Genomic DNA, 15,928 nt, shown 5'->3' with positions numbered 1-15,928 from the left:
ATAAGTTTGGGAAGAGGGAAAATGGACAGGATGGGTGCAGGCAGGGAGGGAGCAAAGTGGGGAGCTGGGGAACAGGTGGAAGGAGGTAAAGTGCAGAAGGGACAAGGTTTAGGCCACTTGACTTCCCTGCCACCTTCCCCTGCCCCCTCACCTACCCTCTGCCACTGCTTCCTTCCTGTTGCTGCTTTCCATGCTGCAGCAGTGATGGGTGGACAAATTTAAGGTGACCCTCCAATAATTAGTTTCTATATACTCACAGTTTTCCTAGCAGAGCTTGTTGCTGCCTTTGGAATTACAGAGTGTAGAACAGACCTTAATTTAGACCAGTGGTTCTCAACTTTTTTGCCATAGTTGGCCACACTTGCAGCTCTCAGTGTGTTGGACAGCAGCATCTGGCCCATAAACACACAACTTACAAATGGCCCATACACACTCAATTTACTTCCTGTGTATCCATTTAACTAGAGGTGCACCGATACATCGGGTCATATTGTATCGGCACCAGTCAAAGCAAAATTAACATTATCAGCTATCAGCTCTTTTTTGCTGAGGTGGCTGATAATGTCGTCAATAAATACTGTGTGCATGCATGCAGCCTGGCAACTTGTAGAGCAGCATCTGGCTGGTAAGTTGGGGGGAGGGTGCAGATTGAGGCCCTTCCAGTGAGGGAAGGAGTAGGGCTGGGGCAGGGCATGGAACAGAGCCATGAGCAACTTGTTTGGGAGGAGACTGCTTTGACTGCTGGCACACACCCAGGGAGGTCCGGGTGGGGCACATGCCCCCCAGATCTGTGGGGCAAGGGTGGGCTGCCACTGTGGGCTGGGTCTGGGGGTGACACTGGGCTCTTCTTGGCAGGGGAGCTGGGCCACGCTGCATACAGGGTGGGTGGTGGTGGTGCTGGGAGTTTGGTGGTGGTGCTGGGAGTTTGGGGGTGGGGGGGGGCTACAGCAAATTCTGGGGTGACTAGCCCATCCCATAACCCCACCTCCCAGCATCATTGCTGTCTATCCTGCGCATAGCCCTGGCTCGACCCCCCCCGCCAGGAAGAGCCTGGCACTGCTCCCAGCCCCAGCTCACAGTGGCAGCCCGCCTTCACCTGCTGCACAGATCCTGAGGGGCACATGCCCTTCTGTGCTTTCCCTCGGGGTGCGCCAGCGGCAGGAGCTGCCCCCCACCCCCATGCTTCCCAGACTAGTCCCAGCTCTGTCCTGCACCCCACCCTGTCTGCGTAGCGCCTGCCCCTGCCTGAGTCCCAAGCCTCACTCCCTTTTCCACCCCACATCCCTTTTCCTCCACAGACTTCAGCCAGATGCTGCTGTCCAAGCTGTTGGGATGCATATCAGCAATTGCATCAGTATCAGCTGATGTGGCTTGTTAATAATTGGCCATCGGTATTGGCCCAAAAAGTCTTTATCGGTGCACAGGATGTCACATAGTCCACAGCAGTGTGCTGATTGGGCTGCATGCAGCCCATGGGTTGAGAACAGCTGATTTAGACACACAGTAAATGTTAGTGTGACTCCTTAATATTGTGTAAAAACTTCTGGATTCTGATTATATTGACTAATGTTGTTTTTGGCTTTTTTTTTTTTTTTTTTGGTCCAGTCTTAGGATATTGCCACATCACCAGAACACTGGAGGTTTCTTTATGGCTGTATTAATAAAAAAGGCTCCAATGCCCTGGAATAAACGCCAGCCTAAGGTAAAAGGAGCTTTGATGAAAACGTATTTTTGTTGTGTTTTAGAAACTTTTGTAAACGTAATTAGAAACCTATTGGAAAAAAATTGGTCATAGTAATCTAGTATAACTGTTTTCATTCTCATCTTGAGTTGTCTTGACTGCAAGTCAGTCAGTGGAACTTGTATACCCAAATCCCTGAAGCCCCTTTGAAAATCTTTCTTCTCTTTTTTTTTTTTTTCTTTTAAGTAGGTTGATGGGCTTGTGTAGCACCAGTAAAATAGCAAGGTGGTATTGTACCTGGAGCTAAACCTTTTTTCTTTAAACTACAATGTAACACTCTCCTCAGTTATTCATATTAAAGGGGTATATGCCTCATACAAATCACTTAGAGGTCTTTCTGTTCTGTTCACTTGATGCCATTAGTTAGAACCTCTTTGTAAATAAATGTTGCAAAACAGTATGAAAAAATCAGGTTCATACAAAAGTAATGCACTTTCCAGTGCTTCTTACCATTTTAAGGCTCACACAGTAGCGCTGCTATTGAACATGTACAGTGAGATAAAGTTGTTAAGTTTTGTCTAGCTCTGGTTTCTCCATGTTATTAGGCAAAAACTAACTGGGCTACTGATTTGGAATGTTCTGCCCTTAAATGTGATGCATTTCATATTGGATGCACCGATGCATTCTTGGAGACGTGTAAGGCAGTAGACCAAATAAAGGCAACTTTGAATGGGTAACTTGCTCTTTGGTAAGCTCTTTTGCCCACCACACACACACAGGAAAGCTCTTTTGCCCCTCCCCCACACACACGCACACAGGTGTGTGTGTGTGTGTGTATGTGTGTATATATATATATGTGTGTGTGTGTGTGTGTGTGTGTGTGTTTGTATATATAGTGTGTTTAGTATATGTGCTAAACTCAATAAAAAGGAGTATGTAGACGAGTTAAATATAACTTACTTTTGCTTCACTAAAACATTTATTACAATCTGGAACAGCTTCAGCGGAAATTGTTGCAGAAAACAGGAGATACTGCAGTACCTACCACCACTACAGAAGATGGCTCTGTAGAAACTATTGAAGAACAACCTCCTGAAGACGAACAGGCAAGGGAAATTCAGCACTCACTGAACTCAGAGTGTGAGCAAAGCAAGAAGGATGGAGTATGTGGGTAAGAGATTGCATCTAAGCAGACCTGTTTGTAACCCTTGAAGCCTTTGTGGAAACCTCAGTTTTGTTTAGTTCTGAATTTTAAATAATTTAAAAAGCAGAATTAAAAAAGGAAAACACACTATTATCACAACATGCTCATTTGCTTTTATCTTGCCCTGTTCCTTTTCTTTCTTGTTATCTACTTAGATTGTAAACTCTCTGGATAAGGGTTCTTTACAAATCTGAAGAACCAAATACAGCAAAAGGATTAGTTTGCCTGGGGGATATATATCAACTCTTGATTGTTTTGGTCACTGTTAAATAATTCAGCATTATTTGTATGCCCCTTAGGGTGGAGAATTAAACATGGGTTTTTTTCTGTACACTGTCAGCAATGTGTTTAATACTCTTAGTCTCCAAAAAAAAGCCTTATTCCTGTCCTGATCTTCCACTGTACGCAAGCAGAACTTGTATGAAAAGAGGATGGGTTCACAGTATTCTGGAATAGAAATTGAACATCTGACAGAGAGAGTAGTAGAGAGCAAGGAGAAAAGGGTTTTGAAAGTGAAATGAAGAGGCTGATTATAGAGGCAAGCAACAAGAGCACCCAACTCAATAACTGCTCGTATTAAATATATGCCTGCTTCATGAAGGCATAGAGCTTGTTTTAAAAAGCTGTGCAATATTTCTAGTTGGCTCCATTACTTCATTTGCAGTCTCAATAATATCTGCATTAACTGCTAGTCCTACATGCTGGTATGGTGCTTTTCTGGAGTCCATTAATTTCTCTCCTTTTCTCTTGACCACCACCTTCCTCTTTTTCTCCCACCTGCTTTCCCAGTTGACTTTCTCCTTTCTCTCCTTCACAATTGCCTGCTTGATGCACTCCTATTCCCCTAGCTAATGCATTCTTTCCCCCACATCCATCCATCTGAATTTTCAGAGTTATAGTACCAGTATTGCTAGTGAAGCAACAGGAAAATGTAGTTGTGTGCTCTTCCACATGCTTCAGTCAACACTCGCAGTCATTTGCCAAATGATGATCTAAATCCAAAGAACTTTAAGAAACTATTCACCCAAGCAATAACATTTGTTTTTAGACCGCCGCCATCGAAAAGAATGAAGTTGTTTGGTTTTAAAGAAGACCCGTTTGTGTTCCTTTCTGAAGATGACCCACTGTTTCCATCCATCCAGTAAGGAGAAATTATGTCTTTTCATTCTGCAGTAAAGGATTCCAGCTAACTAGGATTAGTTTTTCCCAGGTGAATAGGTCTTCGTTGTAGCTGTAGTTGAAAAATATATCTTCATTTTGGCTCACAAATAAAGCACGTTTTCCATAATTTTAAGATAAAGTAGATATGTTGACATGCAACTCGTTCTTAAGTAAAAATTGAATGAAGCTTTAAAAAAAACAAGTTTAAAATGTCCACTTTCAGCAGCCTGCAGAATAACTCTAGTATGAAACATTTCAACTTCATTTTTAAAATATGTGGAGTTTTTTGTGACATCTAACACTGTTAATATCATGAGTCCTGTGCAGTGCCTCTCAGCCATCTGTGGTGGTCATGGATGAATGGGGAAGTTGCTGGAGAGTCTGTGTTTGTCATCATTTTTAATACGCTGAATATAGAAGCCTGGCAATCTAAAGTGTCACTGTTTATGCTTACAGGAAATTTTATGCATTGGATCCTTCATTTCCTAAATTGAATTTACTTACTCGGACTCAGGAAGGAAAGAAGAGGCAGCTGTACATGGTTTCTAAGGAACTAAGGAATGTACTGCTGAACAACAGTGAGAAAATGAAGGTAGAACTCTTTATTTTTAGATGTTTACCATGAATCCATAGACATCAGTGGAGGCTTCCTTGCTCTACTATGAGAGCTGTCTTCTGCTAGGACTCCACTTAAAGTACGACTCCATTCCTCTTATTTTGTTGAAGAAGTACGTGAGTTTTTGGACTCTTGGAGGGAATATTACTTTACAAGACTTAACAATAGATGCGATGGCATTCTGCCTAATCTAATACAATACTTGGAGATCATACGAGGGACTTTGTGTGTGTTTGTACATATTTATGTATGTGGAAAAATAAATCATAAGGGTACAAATTTAACAGTGATGGGTGGGGGTCCTTGCCAGAATGGGGGGAGTGGGGTGGCAGCGGTTAAGGTTTGGGGGGTCTGGCTGGGGGGGAGAGGATAGTGTGAGCTGTGGGCATCAGGATGTGGGGTGAATATGGGCTCCTGTGGTGGATGCAGCAAGGTGTAAAAACCACTGCACCTGCCTGCCCACTTCAGACCTAGGGTGGGTCATTCTGGCCTGCAGCCAGAAAAGGTTGGCTCCCCCTGCCCTAAACTACAGCTAAAACCAATTAGTAGGTTGTACAGGTACTCGTCACTTAATGTCGTCCTGGTTAATGTTTTGTTATTACATCGCTGAGCTATTAGAGAACATAGTTGTTTAAAGTCACACAATGTTCGGTTACAACATTGTTTGGCTGCTGCCTGCTAGTAGGTCACTACTGTGACGTAATTGGATTTGCTTAACATCATTTTGCTTAGTCACATTTTTTAAGAATGTAACTACGATATTAAGAAAGGAGTTAGCTGTGTCCAGAAACAGCTTCTTAAACTGCGTCCTACTGTAGCATGACCAATTAATATTCTTCCTGAAGTCATCCATATTTTTTTTTCTCATAGAGTTTAGAGACTGAAGTTTTATCAACCTGTAAATTCATTGTGAATGCATTGCTACTGCGGGCTTGCCAACCCAGTAATTTTGGTAGCAGGAAAAAAGCAAAGGGGAGAATGTTGCCTGGACCAGAAGCCCTGGGGCTGTAATTTAACCCCTCAGGGGCTACCAGTTGGACAGCAGACAGCATTGTCTTAAATAAAAAACATCCTGTGAAGCTGCTAAAGCATTGAGCAGACATGGGGTGAGAAGTAAAGTTCTCATGAATTAAATTAGTTGAGGAAGAAAGCAAAGGAGAAAAATTATCTATTCCATAAAGCAGGGGTGTCCAACCTTTTTGAATGTGGAGCCAGATCATTAACTTTTTATCATCCAGTGGGCCGGCGAGCCATATTCAAAGACCTCACAGGAGGCGGTATCACCCCCCCCCCCCCCCCCAAAACGAAAGTACAGTGTTTACTTTAATTTCCCATTGCAGCACCTCAGGCCTCAGAAAACAGTTTGGAGGGCCGCATGTTGGACAAGCCTGCCATAGAGATACAGAATAGAAGGCCCGAGTAGAAGACATCTCACAGACTTCAGGGTTTTATTTTTTGCAGCACATCTGTAAAGTAGACCAATTTTATCTATCCCTGTTTTATAGATGGAACACTGTCAAAGGCCGTGAAAGAACATTGAAAAGATTTTAAGAAACTGGTGACAATATTAAACTTAAATCCTTGAGTGCCAAAGCATGGTTTAGGATCTTAAGATTAAGTTCTTGTGTGTGATTTTTTTCCAGCTTCACATAGGAAATCCTTAGTAGAACTAAGGATTGAAGCCACTTCTTGTTAACAGTTCAGTGCATTAACTGAAAGACCACTTCTTTTAACGGTTATCAAATGTTGATATAGGAGAGGTTAGAAGTGGAGTGCCCTGAGGCTGGTAACTTTACCCTCATAATTGGGAATGTTTATTCATGTTTTTGCCCTAGAGCATTCTAATTTAAATTACACTGATAATGTAACCTAATTTTAAATGTTGAATTCTGATTTATGAGTTTTAGTGTTCTTGCTACAGCAAAAATATTCTTTCTTTGGTTGCTAGTTAAGCAGTTCAAGACAAATTACCTAACTCTGAAACTTTGTTTCCATTAAACATTGTATTGATACTTTTACTTTAAAATTGACAGGTTATTAACACAGGAATAAAAGTTTGGTCTCGCAACAGTGATGGTGAACAGTTCGGTTGTGCCTTCAGACTAGCACAAGAGGTAATTTTGAAGCACCATGTTTTCAAGTCACGAGAGAACCTTATTAGCGTTCCCCATAGTGATACTTATTTTGAATCCAACAGATTGTGAGATGCAGTCTTCCAGCCTTTTGATATTTTAAACTGCATTGAAACAAAATAGTTTAGCTGTAATATTATTCAGAGCTTTTTTGCTTTTAATTTAATCCTTTTTCAAAAAGCAGGGATTCTTTTCTTTTTTAAACTAATTGTATTTTTTCCCACCAGGGAATATATACACTGTACCCATTTATTAATGCGAGGATTATAAACATTTGCATAGATGATGTTAAAGTGCTGCTTACCCAGGAGAATCCATTTTTAAGTAAATTTAGCAATGAGACACAAAAACTCGTCAAAGACATGGGTAAGTTCTCTGTATTTACTACACGAAGATGAATACTGTTCTGTAAGTTGGAACCTCATTCTTGTGAATTATTCTTTCAGACAAATTGGAAATCCACCTACAGAAATAGATGTATTAGGAGTTGTGGCTAACACTAAAAATGTCTATGCTAACTGTTTCTGTACTGCTACTGTATTCATAATGTTGCTGAATCCAAGAGTACTTCCAGAGGCTGTGACTATATCTGGTTCCAACTCTGGAAGCTTATTAGACCAAGGATGTATAAATTCTGCCAGATTTGAGAGCCTTGATTCTTACGTGCAAGATAACCTCCAAAAGATCCACCAAGTGTGGGATTTCTTAGTAGCACTGAAATTCCAAAGCTGTGAGCAAAGTTTCTAAACTCTGTTGGTATTTGTTTCCAACTATATTCCAGTTTAAATTTTTAGCCTGTCCTGGACTTTGCAGGAGCCTTTATTGATTGTATACTTTAAAATGGATGGCACTGGCCATGTCAAAATTAAACATCTATGTTTTACTTAAACAAATGGGGGGGAGGGGGTGGAATTATGCTTACTCTGAATACTGACTACATTATCTTCTCTTTTATATGGGAAATGCTTATAATAAGGAATGCAGTCTCTCTAATTACCTTCACTGTTCCTCCCATATAAACCAGAGTGCACAGTAAACTAGATTAGTTTATGTAAAACTAATCTATAGCAGTTGTAGGCATTACTAGTAAAAATACAGACAGAACTTTGAATGTAGTTCTATCATTTTAAAAACTTACAGGCATTTATTATCATATTCTATCCATAGCCATTGCTGGTACTTCAGTGTCTGATGGCATGTGTGTTAAGTGAAAATGTAGGGAAGAAGTATAATTCAGAAAGTATAACTCAGTCTTTTGGTTAGCCCTTCACTGTCTTCATCTGTTTTGATCAATTTTTAATTGTTTTTATGTTTTTATGGAACTTCTTAGCCTGATTTGTGAGAGGACTGCTTTTTCTGTGCATATATTTGTTCATCTGTTAACTTCATTTTGTATAGTTTCTGTTTGAAAGTATGTAGCGGAAATGCGTCTTCCAGTTCAGGTTTTTTTGTATTAATACAGATAGTTAGTGTTAATGTAGTTGTTGGATAAGAGTATTTGTACAGCAACAAGATTTGCTCTCTCATAATGTCTTGAGGTCACAGGTATCTTAATGTGGTCCTAAGCATGTTTTATGTATTTTCTTTCTTCTAGCTATGGGAAGTATAGTCCTGAGGTATGATCCAGATCCAAAGTAAGTAGATGCCTTTCCATTCTGTCTTTTTTTTTTTTTAACTTGAATAGAATTGTAGATGCCTTTCCATTCTGTTTTTTTTTTTTTTTTTTTTAACTTGAATGATTTCTTAGCACTTTGTACTACAGGAGAAATAGGCATGAATGTAAAAACCAAAGCATATAGCTGATTTCAGTGAGTCCTTATCTTAAACTTTTTACCCTCAATTTAATGAACTGTAAAAATACTTGCTGTAAATGAGTTTTTTTCACTGTTTGTGGAGTGTTCCTAGCAGTATGCAAGGAGCAGTTTTCTATAATAATAAGGATTGAATATGAAAGCTACTTATCATGACTGTAGGATTAGTTCTTATGAACTATGTGCCCGCCTCTGCTCAAAGAGGCGTTCCCAGGCTGCCTTTGCGTGAGCAGCTAACCGGGTCTGCCCCGCTCCTGTGGGAGGGTTCCCAGAGGTTGCCCCAGGGGACGGTGGCAGCTCCTCGGAAGTCACCAGCTGTGGTCCCAACAGGACCCTCAGCGGAGGGATCCCACTTTCCGCGGCCTCCGGTGCCAACACGCCTTTGGCGGGGACTCACGGGGCTCCAGCCTCCCCTACACCCCAGCCAACGCCACCTTGGATCGTGGGTTCTTTAGCCTCTTATAACTGGCCTGAGGACTACGTGTCCCGAGGCCCCGTTGCCCCTGTGGGCTTCCTCGCCGGCGTCCCTGCCGGCTCTTCCTCCGGCTCCCTCGCCGGCGTCCCTTCCGGCTCTTCCTCTGGCTCCCTCGCCGGCGGTTCCCATCCCCACTTCCTTACCAGCTCCGGCGCTGGCTCCGCAGCTGAGATCCCCGCAGCTGCGGCTCTCCTCGTCCTCGCCGCTCCTGGCGCTGCTGGAGCTTACCCTGCCTAAAGCAGCGACGCCCCGCAGGTGCCTACTTCCAGCCTCGGGCTTCCCTCCGGCTCTTGCGTCCTCCTGCTGCCTCCCTGTGCTCTTGGGGCCGTGCTTTATTCCCGCCGGGTGGCGCCTCTCCCTGACGTCACTCGGCCCCAGCTGAATGTAAGCGCAGCTGATAAACCGTGCGGGTGGTTTTTCAGCGTGCGTGCCCCTCCTGCCCTCAACTCCTGCAAAAGGTAGGTAGGTGCTTCCCCTGGTTTTGGGCCGGGGTTTCCCTCTAGCCCCGGAGTCCCTGGGACAAACTAAATTAAGTTTTTTTGATTAGAACTAATGCTGACACGCATACTCAGTCACTACCCCTCTTCAGGTTTGGTCAAGAAATATTAATAGCTTCAATCATCTGTGTAAATTTGGCCCCTGATTTTTTTTTCCTAGGCTTGCAATTTCTTTTCAGATTTACACTCTGGTTTTTACTTCTAATGTTACCTGGGTAGATGAAGAGCTGACTTGCAAATAAAAAAAATTGCAAATGAAAAACTAAGCACTCCCCTTTCTGCCAAAGCTTTGAATGTAAATGGAGTAGGAGTGTCGACTGTTTTCAAGATTATCTCCAGGACTATGCCAACTAGCTTCAGATAGATAAGTGTTGGGAAGGGAAGGAGAGAGAGTAGTGCAGCAAAGTCAGGAGCAAAGCCTATGGGCTATAGTGCTTACTCTTTACTGTTTCTCTGGTCTGGTTTTTGACTATATCTCCCCAGTGAATCACTTTAGTGCCTGCCTCTGTTTCTACTGGCAGCTCCTGTTGCTGCTAATAGTTTGTCGAGCACATTTCCACAGTGTAACTGACAAGATTCTTTTTAAGTTTCACTGCTGCCTGCAGGGTTTAAAACAGAAAAAAAAATATCGGCTAGTTCTGATGTCTCTGGTAAAGCAGTAGCAGAAGCACCAGAGATCTCACTAAACTTAAAAAGATAGCATTTGTTTACATTTGATTTAAATTTAGAAAACAACCTCTGAAACTATATGGACTGGAAAATTTTACTTTAAATGAAAACTAAAATGTTGCAATAGCTTAATGGGAAAGTTTCCTGCTTGCTGCTGGCAATGTTGAGAGAGTGGATGGGTGGGTGGCTTTTGTTTTTTTTTTTAACTTACATTTCAATTAAAATTAAATAAGGTGTAATTGGATTCTCTCAGTTTGTTCTGTGTGTGGAAAGAGTTCTGGCACTAAAAAAAAAAAAAAAAAAAAAAAAAAAAAAAATTCCCTTAGCTGGTATCTTGTAATAGAAGATCAGAAGACAAGCAGAAAAGGGCCACAGAAGTGATTCAGGGATGGAGAAAACGGTTTAGGCTTAAAACTTAATTTAGCCCAAAGTATTTGTGCATATTGTTCTTCTATCTTGAGGGGAAAGCCTGGAGTTCTAAAGGCTCTTTAATCTGTCAGAGAAGGGCATAAAAGGAACTAATCAGAAAGTGAAGACGACAGATTAGGAACAAGGAACAGTTACCACACTTTTAATTGCCTGGATGCTTAAGCCATTGGAACAATATCCCAAGGCAGAATTCTTCTTCATCTCTTGGCATCTTCAAATCAAGATGAGTCCTTCCTGAAAGAGATGCACAACATGAGTTACTAGACTCAATACAGGAGTAACCAGATGTAACCGAATGGCCTGGGACATAGGGGATCTACATGGATGATCTGATGTTTCCTTCAAGTCTTACAGTCATTTTGAAAGGCAGATTGTATTGCCTGTCCATGTTGATGCTGGATTAGTAGTTTTATTTCAAATAAAACACTTCTTCTTGTAAAGATCATGAGTATAGGTGTTAAATGTAAACTATTTCTCTATTGATAAATTCCCAACGTTAATTTTCTAATGTTTTACCACTTTTTACTTTCTTTTTTTCATAGCAAACCTGATACCCTCCAGTGTCCTGTTGTGCTCTGCGGTTGGCATGGAAAGACCTCACTCCGTGCCTTTGTGCCCAAGAATGAGAGACTTCATTACGTGAGGATGATGGGAGTTGAAGTGTTTCAAGCAAAGAGGAAAGAAGAAGATTTGGGAAGTAAAATGGAGGAAGGAAATCAAGACAACAATGCAGAACAGGTGGAGGAAGCAGCGGATGGGGCAAGTAAAGCTAAGGAACATGATGTCCTGGAAATGGAAGCTGACGTGGGTGAAGAACCTACCCAAAAGGTTGTGGAAAGCAGTGGAGTAGAACCCGAGAGTAAAACGGGCAGTGCCCAGCCTTTGAATGAAAATGCTAAAAACCATGCAAGCTTAGAAAGCAGAGACACTGCTGACCACAGTCATGTCAAAGATTGAGTTTTCATTGGCTGAATCAGTCAGCATTACTTTAGGGAGATTAACAGCTAGAGTTTATTTTGAGCATGTAAATACATTTTTAAGACCACATTGCTTCTTGGAAGAAGGTTGAAGTTGGCATGATGTATTCTTTTACAAAAGTTCCTCCCTGTTTTATTTTTTAAATAAAGAGGTATAATGGTATTTATAAGTCTTTTATTTTACCATGCAAGTCCATGTCATTGATGGCTTGCATACGTTGCTGACAATGGGCTCTGTGCCAGTAAAATCTAATACTCCTTGTGTTGATGAAAGGATTAATTGGGGAAGACAATCTCTGAAGCTTTTCTGCAAGTTTATCTAAGAGTCAGTTTTGAATGACTACATACAGTTTTTTGTTTTGTTTTCTTTTGTTTTGTTTTGGGGGGAAGGGTAGGCTTTTCTTTTTTTAATTCAAAGCATGGAGTTTTTAAAGAACCGTAATTAAAGCGAATGTTCCTTTCAGGTAAATAGTGACATTACAATTGTTATATAGGTTAAAAAAAGACATTGGGCAAATAAGTTACCAAAAACCTTCTGTTTTACTTTGCGTATACTCGGTGAAAACAAGACTCAGTGTTTCTTTTTCAGAAAAAAGTGTGTGTGGGTGTGGTACATACTTGTGGTTCAGATTCATAATGGCAATGGCAGATTCCTGCCAATTTAAAAGCTCCTGTTTAGACTCTCTATCTTTTATGGAGCCAAATACATGGTATTGGGATATATTAGAAGAGACTGTAACCATCTCTTCCCAGTGTTCACCTTTTGTCTCTGTTGTTCCTTCCTTTTGTCACTGTACAGTTGGCCTAGGGGTACTGTACTGTGTGAGACTGTCAGGTCTGTCTGAAAACAAGCAAGGTGGCACAGAAGGCACTCATCTAAGCAGTGCTCCAGAGCAAAAACAAATTATGTTGTGTGATCAATGTTGACTAATTATTATGATTATGATTATCATTATTTATAGTGGGTGGAATTTTAAAATGTTGGTCTTGACTGACTAGGGGCCAAAATGGCTCAAGTACATTTTCACCAGTGCTTTGACCCCAAAGCCAAGATGGACCCATATTCTCAAACTGCATATTCAGAGAACATTAGTTTACAAACTTGATATCACCTTGTAGAGAATAATGCTATGTCTTCTGATATGCCTTGATTTTTTTTTTTCCCCTTGCGGAAACTTATAAAGCATCCCAGCCTTGACTGGGAGAAGGGTTGGAGTTTGTATGCCTATATGCATGTAGAAGGGCATCAAGGTTTTTAACACCAGATCAGTGGCAAAATATGTGAAACCTGAGCAGATAGACAAACAAAACGAGCAAACTGTATGCAGCCAGCCAAACCAAAGGACCAGTTACTAAGAGCTGACTAAAACCATTAAGAAGGGGATTTGCAAAGTCCCAGAGCAAAGGAGAAAATGAAAATTGCTCATTAATATGCATGAAGTTAATTCTCTTGCCCTCTCCTCGAGTTACGGTAGGTCTGTGCAATGGTGGAAGTGCCTGTGCTTTGGCTGTTGTGGGGTTGCAGGGCTCGTCAGCCAGGGTGTCCGGTGAAATGGACTTGGGGAGATGTGCAGCGGGTTTTGTTGGGTCCAATAATCTATTGGTTTCTGCAGGATGTGTGGGTAGGTGGCTTGTCAAGGAGCGTCCCTTTCTGCATGCTGGTTTGCCTCCTGCCCCTTGCCAGTCTGTCAGCAAGCTTTCTGGTTCCCTTGTACTTCTTGGTCGCTTCAATGGGTTTCAGCAGCTCTATGAACGTGTCCTCCCTAGAATCACTTTTCTGCCACCTCCTTTATAGTCAACCTTGCTGCTATGGTCAAAAAAGTTCCCTGTTCTGGACCCCTATCCTCAAGGATGCTAATTTAAAAAAGATGTGGAGCTGGTCAGACTTACAGCAGTAACAGACAGAAACAGAGAACTGAACCCTTGCCCTCCCCCTCATTTTTATTTATTTTTTACTTCCAATAAGCTTGCTCTGGACGGCAGTGCAGGAGCTGCCAGCAACTGAGCATTTTCCTAAAATGAAAGGAGAATTTAAATGTAGGGGTTGGTTTCTGCCAGTTTGAAATTTGGCTGTGAAAGCTCAAATCAGTGTCCAGAGCAATTGGCATAAAGCACTGAGATGATTGCTCCAGCAGACAAAAGTGAGGGACTCTCCACACCTGGTTTGTCAGCTGTCATATGCCAGCAGAGGAGTGGTAGTATTCAGCTGGCCGAAACCTGGGGTTTTATCAGTGTGAGAACATTCGACATACAGAAGCCCACAGATTTCTGTTAGGACTCTCTTGGCAGACCAGTTTAATGTTGACCCAGTGGCTCTCAACCAGAAGGCGTTTTTACACTTGCTCAAGGGGTAGACGTGGAGGGGGGGTGCTTTAATTAGAGCGGCTCCAAGAGCCACTCTAATTAAAGCGCCACAGCGTCTCGTGTATCAGCATCCCCACACTTCAAAATGGTGGCAGGGTGCTTTAACTAAAGCTCATCAAACAAGTTTTATTTCGAGAGCCCCACCGCCATTTTGAAGCGTGGAGATGCTGATGCACAAGACGTGGAGGCTGACTAGAGCACATTAATTAGCATGCTGCAGCAAACCCGATTAATCAAGTCTGCTCTGATGTGCTGTAATTGAAGCACATTGGAGCAGCCTCGCGGAACACCTACAGGCACCTGAAACGTTTTGGGTGCCTGAGATCCTTCAAGGGTGATGCAGGTGCTGCATAATAGCACTCTTAGGTGTGCAAGCATGATTCACAAGATAAACTCAGAAATTTCAAGTTGAAATTCATAGTGAAAAACATTCTGAGCCATTGTGGTCTTTCTGAGTTCTTTGCAACAGAATTGCTCTGTTTTTCTATAGTCCTAAAATGAGTGAAAACTGAGAGTTGGCACTTTCTGAGGGTGCCCTTAGTCTAGAAAGATTGAGAACCACTGGCATAGAGTAGACCTCAATGGCCTCCAAAGATATCATCAAACAGCCATTTCTGTTGTTTCTTACATTGGCTAGTTTGGAATAAAGTGATTTCCCCCCCGCCACCTCCCCCCCCCATGTAAAGTGACATTGCACTAACAGGCAAATGGCTGAGCTTTATTTTCAGTCTCATCTTTTTTGATCCTTACTGTTCATATACTCCTAATGTTCCATGCTGCAGAAGAGGAGTCTGATAAAAGGGCATCAGACAGAGACACTAAGCAGTTGTATTGCATTCAACACTGCTGTTAAAGCCTCTTGAAACAGGGGCTGAAGTGCATCTTTGTGTAAGTGGCCCTTTCAGATCATTGTAGTGGAAATTTCCTGCAATCAATCAGCTTTCACCACACAAAAAGACTGTACATGTTTGGCAGGTTTCTATGAATGTCACCATTTTGTACTGAGGGGACCCTTTGTCTATGAACAATAGCCCATACTTGTAACTGGGGTGAAAGGAGTGGGGTCCCTAGATCAAGGAGACATCTTCCAGAACCAAGTCACTAAACCCATCCGTAGCTGCTTAGAAAGGGCAATGCCAGCCTTTATGAGCTTTGTATTCTGGGTGACTTATTATGAAGTGGTATGGGATGATCTCTGCGTCAAGTGGCTACCCATACACATTATTCTTTAACTCGGGATAAAATATATCTGAAAAGTTTGGAAGAAGAGGGGGAATGCCAAATGGAAAGGTTCCCCTTGTCTTTCTGCCATAAGCCTTTCTAGGATTCTGACCTTCCTTTCATTGTTTGCCTACAGTGGCTCAGATGTAATTATTAATGACAAGTAATTCGGGTCTAACAACTAACCTGCCTTGTTTTAAAATGAGTAGGCTACCTCCTATTCAGAAATTTTCATGAGATTTTTCAGAAGTGTTTAAGTAACTTGAATACACCCATCCTGTTGAGAATTGACTGCAGTTGTGTTCTGAAATCATTCAGTCTCTTAGAAATTCCACCAGATGTGCCCGGAGTTCAGGCTCCCAATCAGAGGTGTAAAACACGGCCAGGCACCTGGAGCAGCTGCCACACGTTGGCAGCAGTGACTTCCAGTTGCCACCACATCACTGGTGTAACCATGTGGTTGTGGCACTTGTCTTTTTTCTGCCCTCCCCAAGTTGGCACCCTGTGGTGGCTGCCCTGATTACCCTGTCTTGGTTATGATACTGCTCCCAATGGTAAATGTTTAGCTAAATGTTTAATCACTGGATGTTAAAGAGTGCTCCTACAGCCTTCTTCATCATATATCTCAAAGTGCTCTATAAAAGCAACTGCTACCCTCCTCACTCATGAAGGCAGGGAGACTGGAATAATT

At 42.0% G+C, this 15,928-nt stretch overlaps 1 protein-coding gene across 3 annotated transcripts in view; it reads left to right on the top strand.

Annotated features, from left to right (window-relative positions):
• NSUN2 (NOP2/Sun RNA methyltransferase 2) overlaps nt 1-11,815 on the top strand; it is a 41,106-nt gene extending 29,291 nt beyond the window's left edge. For all 3 annotated transcript variants that reach the window (XM_019491098.2, XM_014595183.3, XM_019491097.2), the window contains 8 exons: nt 1,606-1,702; nt 2,680-2,852; nt 3,934-4,026; nt 4,503-4,638; nt 6,696-6,776; nt 7,022-7,160; nt 8,389-8,428; nt 11,218-11,815. In XM_019491098.2, the coding sequence (XP_019346643.1) occupies nt 1,606-1,702; nt 2,680-2,852; nt 3,934-4,026; nt 4,503-4,638; nt 6,696-6,776; nt 7,022-7,160; nt 8,389-8,428; nt 11,218-11,632 (1,174 nt within the window). In that variant the 3' untranslated portion in view covers nt 11,633-11,815. The remainder of the gene's footprint in view (nt 1-1,605; nt 1,703-2,679; nt 2,853-3,933; nt 4,027-4,502; nt 4,639-6,695; nt 6,777-7,021; nt 7,161-8,388; nt 8,429-11,217) is intronic.
• Nucleotides 11,816-15,928: the final 4,113 nt, after the last annotated feature.

The sequence above is a fragment of the Alligator mississippiensis genome, chromosome 3 (assembly GCF_030867095.1).
Source record: "Alligator mississippiensis isolate rAllMis1 chromosome 3, rAllMis1, whole genome shotgun sequence".
In the NCBI taxonomy this organism is placed as follows: domain Eukaryota; kingdom Metazoa; phylum Chordata; order Crocodylia; family Alligatoridae; genus Alligator; species Alligator mississippiensis.
This window is presented reverse-complemented; position numbering and strand designations above follow the sequence as displayed.